Source organism: Triticum dicoccoides, chromosome 2A (assembly GCF_002162155.2).
Source record: "Triticum dicoccoides isolate Atlit2015 ecotype Zavitan chromosome 2A, WEW_v2.0, whole genome shotgun sequence".
NCBI classification, from domain to species: Eukaryota; Viridiplantae; Streptophyta; class Magnoliopsida; order Poales; family Poaceae; genus Triticum; species Triticum dicoccoides.
In genome coordinates this window covers 188,102,143-188,113,655 of record NC_041382.1, presented here as the reverse complement: position 1 = coordinate 188,113,655, position 11,513 = coordinate 188,102,143, and the positions used below count along the sequence as shown (strand labels likewise).

At 51.2% G+C, this 11,513-nt stretch overlaps 1 protein-coding gene across 1 annotated transcript; it reads right to left on the bottom strand.

Annotated features, from left to right (window-relative positions):
- Positions 1 to 7,813: 7,813 nt before the first annotated feature.
- LOC119354133 lies at positions 7,814 to 9,376 on the bottom strand. Its single transcript, XM_037620837.1, has 2 exons — positions 8,670 to 9,376; positions 7,814 to 8,505 (listed from the first exon to the last, which is right to left on the bottom strand). Exons 1-2 carry the CDS (start codon positions 9,247 to 9,249, stop codon positions 8,108 to 8,110), a joined length of 978 nt encoding a protein of 325 aa, XP_037476734.1. The 5' UTR covers positions 9,250 to 9,376; the 3' UTR covers positions 7,814 to 8,107.
- Positions 9,377 to 11,513: the final 2,137 nt, after the last annotated feature.

Below are 11,513 nucleotides of genomic sequence, written 5' to 3'. Positions count from 1 at the left end.
ATCTGACATATTTGGTCTAGAATTTTGTTTAGGCTGGACAGTTCGTCTCTGGCGCCTTTAGAGGGCGGCTTTTGCTGACCTGGCCGAGAGCTTTTGAATCCGGCATTTACTGCCGTGCTCTTCATGTTGTCTTCTTTATTCCGGCGTTTGTTATTGCTGCTGCGCCGTGATTTCCCGTTTCCATCTCTAACTTCAGATGTACTGGGGTCGCTGGTGCTGCATCTGGCTAGCCAGTTGTCCTCACCCGCGCAAAAGCGGGTCATGAGGCTTGTTAATGCTGCCATTGTTCTCGGCTTTTCTTGGCCGAGGTGTTTGGCAAGCCATTCATCACGGACGCTATGCTTAAAAGCTGCCAAGGCTTCGGCGTCCGGACAGTCGACAATTTGGTTCTTTTTAGTAAGAAACCTGTTTCAAAGTTTTCGGGCTGACTCTCCGGGCTGTTGAGTTATATGACTCAAATCGTCCGCGTCCGGAGGTCGGACATAAGTCCCTTGAAAATTTGCCCGAAAAGCGTCTTCGAGCTCTTCCCAGCTTCTAATGGAGTTTTTGGGGAGGCTTTTAAGCCAGTGACGAGCTAGCCCTTTGAGCTTGAGGGGTAAGTACTTGATGGCGTGGAGATCATCTCCTCGAGCCATATGGATATGGAGGATATAGTCCTCAATCCAGACCCCAGGGTCTGTTGTTCCGTCGTATGCCTCTATGTTTACGGGTTTGAATCCCTCTGGAAATTCATGGTACAGCACCTCGTCGGTGAAACATAGGGGGTGTGTGGCACCCCTGTGTCTGGGTGTACCACGTTGTTCGGATGTTTGTTGTGTTACATCATATGCTAGGGCGCGCTTGCGTGGTCCATAGATGGATCTGGTTGCGCCGTCCTTTTGGTGCGAGCCCTCATGTGGATCGCGTATTGGCTTGTGGATGGCGTTGTTTGCCGCTCTATGTTGGCCGTGAGGTCGTCTATCCGGCCAGGTGGCCGTTTTTATTTTTGGTTGTGGGTGGTCTGAGGCCTCCTCATCGAATTCAGGTAGCAACTTCCGCTTTGGGTAGCTCTTGGTGGGGCGATTGCCGCCGTACTTCGCTGCTGTGTTGAGTACTTTGCTCCATCTGATTTGGAGTGTGTCCTGCGCAGCCTTGAGCCTTTGCTTCTGCTTTTTCAGACTCCTCGCGGTGGCAACAAGCCTTTGACGGGCATTCTGCTGCTCCGGGTGTTTGTCCGGCGTTATGTCGTCCGGACTATTATCTTTGATAGAATTGGTTTGTTCGGTTTGATTCTCAGTATTGCCGTGGTCCGGCAGTGGTTCGCCCTGCTCCAACGCTGGGTCTGTATGCTCGTTATTTCTGTCGAGGCGGGATTTGGGGCGGCACTTGCACCGCCGCTTTGACTGCTTCTCGAGGGAACAAGCCTTCGGTGCGTCCTTCCGTTCCTCGTCGTCATCTTCTTTTGGTGTGTCCACCATGTATACGTCATATGATGAGGTGGTCATCCAGCGCTCTGTGGGCGGTGGTTCCTCTTCGCCTCCCGCATCGTAGTCCATACCGTCGATGTCTTCGGAGTCGAAGTCGAGCATGTCGGTTGAGTCGTCGACAGTGGCTATTAAGTGGGTGGTGGGTGGGCGTTGAATTTCTTCGTCGTCCACATCCCAATCCTATTGGCCATAATCCGGCCAGGGCTCTCCTGACAAAGAGAGAGACCTTAGTGAATTCAGAATGTTGCCGAAGGGCGAGTGCTGAAAGATATCCGCGGCGGTGAATTCCATGATCGGCGCCCAATCGGATTCGATTGGCAGGGGCGCGGGCGGTTCGGAGTCAGAAAAAGAGTCCGGCACCTTGGAGTCACGGGCGGCACAGAGGATTATGCTGGTGTTTGGCTCGATCGCCGTTGAGACTGCAGCCCCTGAGGCGGTGTCTAACCACCCGTCCTCGATTGGCGCAGTTGGCTCCGAGCTAAGGGTCAGAGCTGATGCGGGCGCGGCCTCTGGGGTACTGTTCGGCGGCATAGCTAGGTCATACCCATCGCGACAGTGCGGTGCGCCCGGCTGTGGCTCGAATCCGTCGAAGATCAAGTCTCCGCGGATGTCGGCCATGTAGTTCAAACTTCCAAATCTGACCTGACGGCCAGGGGCGTAGCTTTCAAACTGCTCCAGAAGGCCAAGCGAATTAGCCCGCAGTGCAAAGCCGCCGAATACGAAGATCTGTCCGGGGAGAAAAGTCTCACCCTGGACCGCATCGCTATCGATGATAGTAGGAGCCATCAAGCCTAACGGTGACGACACAGAGGAACTATCAATGAAAGCACCAATGTCGGTGTCAAAACCGGCGGATCTCGGGTAGGGGGTCCCGAACTGTGCGTCTAGGACGGATGGTAACAGGAGGCAGGGGACACAATGTTTTACCCAGGTTCGGGCCCTCTTGATGGAGGTAAAACCCTACGTCCTGCTTGATTAATATTGATGATATGGGTAGTACAAGAGTAGATCTACCACGAGATCAGAGAGGCTAAACCCTAGAAGCTAGCCTATGGTATGATTGTATGTTGTGATTGTTGTCCTACGGACTAAAACCCTTCGATTTATATAGACACCGGAGAGGGTTAGGGTTACACAAGGTCGGTTACAAAGGAGGAGATATCCATATCCGTATTGCCTAGCTTGCCTTCCACGCCAAGTAGAGTCCCATCCGGACACGAGACGAAGTCTTCAATCTTGTATCTTCATAGTCTAACAGTCCGGCCAATGGAGATAGTCCGGCTGTCCGGAGACCCCCTAATCCAGGACTCCCTCACCTATGCTTCAACCATAGGTTCTATCATGTATGCAATGCTATGTACCAGACCTGATGTGTGCCTTGTTATTAGTTTGGCAGGGAGGTACCAAAGTAATCCAGGAGTAGATCACTGGACAACGGTCAAGAACATCCTGAAATACCTGAAAAGGACTAAGGATATGTTTCTCATTTATGGAGGTGACAAAGAGCTCGTCATAAATAGTTACGTCGATGCAAGCTTTGACACTGATCCGGATGACTCTAGGTCACAAACCGGATACATATTTCTATTAAATGGTGGAGCTGTCAGTTGGTGTAGTTCCAAGCAGAGCGTCGTGGCGGGATCTACATGTGAAGCGGAGTACATAGCTGCTTTGGAAGCAGCAAATGAAGGAGTCTGGATGAAGGAGTTCATATCCGATCAAGGTGTCATACCTAGTGCATCGGGTCCAATGAAAATCTTTTGTGACAATACTGGTGCAATTGCCTTGGCAAAGGAATCCAGATTTCACAAGAGAACCAAGCACATCAAGAGACGTTTCAATTCCATCCGCGATCAAGTCAAGGAGGGAGACATAGAGATTTGCAAGATACATACGGATCTGAATGTTGCAGACCCGTTGACTAAGCCTCTCTCACGAGCAAAACATGATCAGCACCAAGACTCCATGGGTGTTAGAGTCATCACAATGTAATCCAGATTATTGACTCTGGTGCAAGTGGGAGACTGAAGGAAATATGCCCTAGAGGCAATAATAAAGTTGTTATTTATATTTCCTTATATCATGATAAATGTTTATTATTCATGCTAGAATTGTATTAACCGGAAACTTAGTACATGTGTGAATACATAGACAAACAGAATGTCACTAGTATGCCTCTACTTGACTAGCTCGTTGAATCAATGATGGTTATGTTTCCTAACCATAGACATGAGTTGTCATTTGATTAATAGGATCACATCATTAGAGAATGATGTGATTGACTTGACCCATCCGTTAGCTTAGCACGATGATCGTTTAGTTTGTTGCTATTGCTTTCTCCATAACTTATACATGTTCCTATGACTATGAGATCATGCAACTCCCGAATACCGGAGGAACACTTAGTGTGCTATCAAACGCCACAACGTAACTGGATGACTATAAAGATGCTCTACAGGTGTCTCTGATGGTGTTCGTTGAGTTGGCATAGATCAAGATTAGGATTTGTCACTCCGATTGTCGGAGAGGTATCTCTGGGCCCTCTTGATAATGCACATCACTATAAGTCTTGCAAGCATTGTGACTAATGAGTTAGTTGTGGGATGATGTATTATGGAACGAGTAAAGAGACTTGCCGGTAACGAGATTGAACTAGGTATTGAGATACCGACGATCGAATCTCGGGAAGTAACATACCGATGACAAAGGAACAACGTATGTTGTTATGCGGTTTGACCGATAAAGATCTTCGTAGAATATGTGGGAGCCAGTATGAATATCCAGGTTCCGCTATTGGTTATTGACCGGAGACGTGTCTCGGTCATGTCTACATAGTTCTCGAACTCGTAGGGTCCGCACGCTTAACGTTCGGTGATGATCGGTATTATGCGTTTATGTGTTTTGATGTACCGAAGGTAGTTCGGAGTCCCGTATATGATCACGTACATGACGAGGAATCTCGAAATGGTCAAGACATAAAGATTGATATATTGGATGACTATATTCGGACACCGGATGAGTTCCGGGGGTCATGATAATTATCGGAGTGCCGGGGGGTTATCGGAACCCCCGGGGGACTAATGGGCCAACATGGGCCTTAGTGAAGAGAGAGAGGGCTGGACAAGGCAGGGTCGCGCACCCCTCCCCCTCTAGTCCGAATTGTACTAGGGAAGGGGGGCGACGCCCCCCTTTCCTTCTCTTCTCTCCCTCTCCTTCCTTCCCCCTTCCTCCTCCTAGTTGGACTAGGAAAAGGGGAGTCCTACACCTACTAAGAGGAGGACTCCTCCCCTCCTTGGCGTGTCTCCAAGGGCCGGCCGGCCTCCCACCTGGCTCCTTTATATACGGGGGCAGGGGCACCCTAGAACACACAAGTTGATCATTGATCCCTTAGCCGTGTGCGGTGCCCCCCTCCACCATAATCCACCTCGGTCATATCATCGTAGTGCTTAGGCGAAGCCCTGCGACGGTAGCTTCATCATCATCGTCATCACGCCGTCGTGCTGACGAAGCTCTCCCTCGACACTCAGATGGATCAAGAGTTCGTGGGACGTCACCGAGCCGAACGTGTGCAGATCACTGAGGTGTCGTACTTTCGGTACTAGGATCGGTCGGATCGTGAAGACGTACGACTACATCAACCGCGTTGTCATAATGCTTCCGCTTACGATCTACGAGGGTACGTGGACAACACTCTTCCCTCTCGTTGCTATGCATCACCATGATAGATCTTGCGTGTGCGTAGGATTTTTTTTGAAATTATCACGTTTCCCAACAGTGCCCACCCAGGTGCCCCCCTTCGGTAGGTCTTGGCTCCAGAAATACTTATATATTATATAAAAATTCCTCGCAAAGTTTCGTTCTATTCTGAGAACTTTTATTTCTGCACAAAAACCACACCATGGTAGTTCTGCTGAAAACAGCGTCAGTCCGGGGTTAGTTTCATTCAAATCATGCAAATTAGAGTTCAAAACAAGAGGAAAAGCGTTAGAAAAAGTAGATACGTTGGAGACGTATCATGTCTTACAATGGATGCCTTGTGCGATTCACGATTACAAGTATGAACTAGAGGAATGTGAACTATGGTGGTGATGGTGGCTATGGAGATGGGAAATGACGATGGCTAGGGTTGATGAAGGGGATGAAGATGGCTCTATTTTGTCTTTGCTCGCGGACGTTATGCTGACACTTCGGCATGGTCCCCTTTATAAAAGTTATTTAGGTGGACAAGGAGCTTCGCAGTTCATGCCATACGACCGCTCATACGGGTGATCGTGGTCACATGGAACGCCATATTTTGCTCTGTGGCTCCTCGCGTGCCTCCTGATGATTTCTTTTATCTCCTTTCCCAGTCATTTTCATGTTCACACACAATTTATTCCCTTTTTAGCACATTTTCTATGGAAACACATCAAAAAGAGGATTTATGGAATCCTTTGCATTCATTAGTCATTAGTAGCAATATCGAAGCGAATATCTCGATTTTAATGAAATATCTTGGTTTAAACAAAGGGTGAATGCGTGTAGAAATATCACTCATCAGTCAACACCTAAACCTAAACCATTGAGCAGCGTAGTGTACCGGAAGCAATGGATGACCTAGTCGACGTTGATCTACAATCCAACGGGTGAGGGGACGACTTACCACTTTGCGCTTTCTCCATGGCCACTGATCTCGTATATGAATTTACTTTCTATACTCTGCCCTTTTACCATTATAATGGTCTCTTATTGTGTTGTAAAACTATAAAGCTAGAGTTCCGGATCTAGATAAGGCATGAGAGCATCAACAACCAGGCGCCCCAAATCAGTCTCAAATGCGCAGGGGAGCGGATCAGTTATTGAGTGATCACAAAAAGGCGAACCAACCGGACGCCTCAAACCACCATCAAACGTCCGGGCTGACCGGCGCCCCTCATATCCGGCGCAAATCTAGGGCGGATATGAGGCGGCCTGGGCACGTCCGCCACATCGCGCGGTGTACCTTTGGCCCACCACGACCCCACAAAATCCCCCTCCGGAGCAAACCCTGGCCTTAGTTCACTCCGCTCTGCTCTGCTCCCCTTTCTCCAATCCGTCAAATCCCGCCAGGGACCGTGTCCAGCACCGGCAGCCAGTCCTGCGATAGCTCTAGAGATGAGGACAAGATGGCACTCCGCATCGCGCTAGAGCGCTCACGGGTGGATACAGGCAGCAGCTCCTGCTTAGGTGCGACGCCGCCTGTCGCATGGAGCTGCAGCGCCGATGCCAGGGTCGGCCCTTCCTACCCTGCGCGAGGATCTGCGAGGGCGGCTCAATCGGCCCCGTCCGTCCGACGGTCTCCTCCACCTCCGGTCGTTGCTCCGGGCAGACAACAGTGGGTTCTACCGCCGCCCGCCATGAGAGGCAGAGGGCAAGGGAGATGGGGGCCGCGTCGGACCCGGCTGTGCAGTTCTCCTGCCGCCACTGTGTGATGCCGGCGATGCCCAACGAGGATGAATGTCTCTTCCAGTGGGTGTACCGTCGGTCACATATAACGGCGAAGACAGATGCCCGACGACTCCTGAGGATCAATGCCAAGCAGCTCCGACTCGGCATTGAGCAGTCCGAGCGGGAGGCGGCGGAGGCAGCGAGCGTGGCCAAGCTCAAGCGCAAACAAGACCGCATTGTCCGGCGCTTGAAGGGCTAGATCGTCATCTCCGATTTCTCCTCCTCCGACAGGTCCGACTCCCACGCTCCGATATCGACCCACCTCCTGCCGTGGAAGCCTGCAACAGTGCCGGCAATCGAAAGGGTCAAGGGCCGGCAAGGAAGTGGTGAAGCTTCGCCCTCCCATATCTAGCTAGAATTTGCCACACAGTTTGAACTGCGTGAACTATGACTTTTTGCTATCAGTTTATCAATTTAGAGTCCGTCCCTCGTTTTCCTGTCCATTTTGCCCGGGGATGTGGACACGTGAATTTAGAGACTGCCCGGTTACTGTCCGCGGACGAACCCCGCAGCCATATAGGGTGCCCGATTTGGCATGTCCAGCTGTAGATGGATATGAGATACTCGAATGTGGACACATAGATTTAAAGACTGTCTTGTCACTATCCGCGGACGCACCCTGCAGTCGTATAGGATGCACGGTGCCGGATTTGGCAAGTCCAGCTGTAGATGTTGTGTGCTCAGTTGTTCCTACTCACAAAGAAGCATATCCTAGATCATCCAAAATTGAGCGTTGTTTCCTCTCAAACCTGGCTACTTGTTGTCTGATCCCTGCTGTCTGAACAAATCGACAGCTTCAGGTAAACAGACCCTGCCATGTGCTTACGCTGATGTGAACCCAAACAACGAAAACCACAGATCGAGCAAAGAAGCCACCGAGATGCCATGAAACAGCTTAGTAAGCAAAAGACTTTTAATACACATGCCCGGCTCCCAAATGAAATTGGGGTCTCCAGGCCCTCACTAATCTGCATCATCCCCCTATCAACTTGAGTCCCTTGTGCAAAACTACTATCGCTATCACCTTCTTACTACTACTAGGAGTTATTGACAGAACCATTTCTTACAGAGGAGAAACGGAAACCAGAGCCAAAAACGAGCGGCACACCCAACAAAAAAAGAAGTAACTTGCTTTGATGCTCCCATCCCGAGTTCAGTTCATGGGAGAACTCTGTTCAGTAACGGCCGCCGCCGCTGCCGACCATCTCGCTGTAGTGCTTCAGCGACTCCTGCCGCTGCAGCCGCATCTCCATGTTGAACTTGTTGATGAAGGCCTCCACACGCCGGTTCAGCTCGTCCTGCCCCAGCGACGGCTCGCGCCGAACCTTCCTCTCGCCTGCGCCGGCCACGGCCGCGGCGGGGTCGTTGAACGTCTCCGCCTTGCGCATCGTCGCCGCGGGGGGCGCCGCCTCCTCGCCGCCGCCGGACGGACGGCGGCCCGGGCGGGTGTCGAAGGTGTCCGACTTCTTGAGGTGTCGCGCCAGCGGCGGCGCCCGCCCCTCCGTGATGGCCTTCCACGTGCTCTCCAGAGTGTCCTCCCTCCGCGGCCGCGACACCCGCAGCGCCCTGCTGCCTGCGACGACATGCACAATCGACATCAACACAAAATTTCTTTTGTTGCTATGGAATTCCACAAAAGCGTTCAAGATTCGGCAAAAGTCTGGTCTTTGCAGGCCAGAATAGTCGAGGAATTAAATTGCTCGGCGAATTGCCCAGAGTATTAGGCGGTGTTGTTACCTTCTGGGCTGGGCTTGGCCGCCTTACGACCGAACCGCGCAGACGACAGCGGCTTCTCCCTCTTGTTCGTCAGGTCCGCGAACGGCGCCACCTCGACCTCCGTCTCCGTGACCCTCCGCTGCGGCGTCCATGCAGATCTTGAAATCAGGAAGTCCCCCTCCTCCTCCATCTCAGGCGCCGGCACCGGCGCAGGGGGCGTCTTGACCATCGGCACGGCCTCCGGAACACGCGGCTCCGGAACGGGCACCGTCATCGCCATGGTGACTGCAGGTGCACTCACCTCCATCGGCATGGCCAATCCCGGGGAAGGCACTGGAACCGGCTCCGTCCCCACAGCGGCGTGGGAGCCCGACGCGCGGCTGGTCTGGAACTTGGAGGACGCGGCGATGGAGATGATGATGGCGTTGATGACGAGGTACAGGTAGGGCGGCGTGAGCCAGGTGGCCGCCGCGGCCTGCGCGCGCGGGATCTCCTCCGCCACGAACCCCGCCGCCGCCGGCCCCACCATCCTCACCCCGGCGGCCACCAGCACGGCCGCCGCGGCCGCCGCCCCGGCCTTCACCGTCCGCGCGCACCCCATCGCCTCCTCGCAGCCGCCGCCAAAATCCTCTCGACCGTTCTCCTTCCTTCTCCCCCACTCACCGTGACCGTGCGTGCGCGTGCGGTGCGTTTGTGCGCGAAATGAATGGAAGCGAAGCGAGCAAGCGGGGAGGTGGGCGCACCGGGACGGGCGGCAATTTATAGCGGAGCGGCTTTGAGCTCCCCGGATATCCGTACGCGCGGGCCGCGTCGGGGGGGTGACGGTGAGACGCGGGCCGTCGGATGGGGGCTTTGGACGGCGGGGGATGCACGGGGGAGGCCTGCCGCACGTTTTTCCGTTGCACGGAACGGAAACGTCTAGACCATCATGAGTAGTGTGGCCCGTGTGACCGCGGGGTCTTTGGCCGGTGGAGACCATACTAGTGGACGTCGACCTTTCACGATTACTCCTAATTACTACCATAGTACCACTACTGTGCTTATGCTTAATCCAACTGTTTGTTGTTCACCTGCTGATAAAGAATTCTCATGGAGTTATCTTAATCGACTCTGTTACTGCAGATGTACGAGTAACAGTTTAGATATGGTGTCATCGTGACATGTCTTTGTGCTCGCGTAAACAGCACAGAATCGTGCCATCATGTGGGTTCATTGATACATTACAGGCTGGATGGAGATCGTAAAGGCGGAAGTGATCGGAGATTGTACATGATGATGGCTGTTGAGAGAGAGGGGCTTCCATCTTCAAACGGTCGGGAAAATAGCCGTTGGACGCGGACGCGCGGGCCCGCTCGGTAGTCGGCCCGGGGCTCTCCCAGCCACGTACCGCTGCTGGCCCCTCGCGCCGAACCGCGACGGTTGCCCTGGTGGCATCCGCTTCCCCTCGCGCAAACGGTCCAGCTCAGCTGACATCACGGACGCCACCGCCACCGCACCGCGTGCTCATCGGCGGCAGCTGCCGTCGCTCGCTCCCTCTTGTCTCGTGTCTATCTTCTCTCCTCTTTCCCCGTGCGCAGGTTCCAGCCTCTTCCTCAGTCCTCACACACATCGACCTGAGCTCCATGCCTTTGAGCGACTCATGACGTGCTACCAGTGTAGTGTTGGAAATATGAACAATTTACCAAATAATTTTATTAATAGAAATATTAGATAAGGACTGTGCTAACTTCCACACGTACGGGAGTTTAGCAACAGATCCGAATGACACCATCAACTCAATAGTATGCATGCATGCATGTAATGTAATCACATTAAGCTACTCACGTATTTGTAATAGTCAATCTCATGCAACCATGCATATAGAACAAAATTGCTGACATCATTAAATATTCTCTCAATCTTCAAATTCAAAATGTTTTGTAGCTCAAACCGCCGCTTCGATTGAAAAACTATTTTCACATAAAATATTCGTCACGACGAGACCTTCGAAACAAGATCCCATGTTGGTATGTTTCGACGACTTTCTTTTGGTATCAAAAGTTATCAGACTTAGGCTAAATAACTTATCATCCCTGTGGTACGTCACTTATCATCCTGTTTACATAGAAATTACCGAGGCATAAAAATGGCTCCTCCAACAATCCCTCCAAATGCAAATGCACTAGAGCACAGGAAAGCAGATGTCATTGTAGATTCTTGCTCTTTTGAAACTGTAAAATATTTTATAACTCAAACTATCATTTTTATTGAAAAATTGTTTCGCAAAAAAATTCCATCGCGACGAGAACTTTGAAATTAGATCTCATGTTGTCATATTTTGATCAAAAGTTACTAGAAAATTATCAGTTATGTTATATGTATATTACCATGTTATTTATGTAGAAGTGACCGAAGGTGTGTTTTCAAAGACTTCTTTCTCCGGGGTCAAAGTTACCGTGGTATTTGTACCTAATTTATCAGGTCCGCGATGCATATATTACCATGCTATTTGCATAGAAGTAACCGGGGTATGTTTCAACAACTTCTTTTCAGGTCTAAATTTACTTCAGTGTTTGTACCTAAGTTATCAGATCTGCGATGTGTGAGTTACCATGCTATTCACACAAAAGTTACCGAGGGGATATTTCATCAACCCCTCCCCCATGCCAAAGTTATCAGGACCGAGGTACACAAGTTATCAGGTCTGCGATATGAGTGTTACCATGTATTTCACATAAAAGTTACCAGGGGGATATTTCATCACCCCCCATACACACACACACCCCATGCCAAAGTTATCAGGACCGTGTTACATAAGTTATCAGGTGTGTGATGTGTGAGTTATCATGCTATTCACACAAAAGTTAACAGTGGTATATTTAATCA

Excerpts from the sequence above, each read along its gene's own strand:
- LOC119354133 (XM_037620837.1), bottom strand. The coding sequence starts at position 9,249 with ATGGGGTGCGCGCGGACGGTGAAGGCCGGGGCGGCGGCCGCGGCGGCC. Across the intron at positions 8,506-8,669 it reads GGCCAAGCCCAGCCCAGAAG|GCAGCAGGGCGCTGCGGGTG; the intron begins GTAACAACACCG and ends ATGTCGTCGCAG.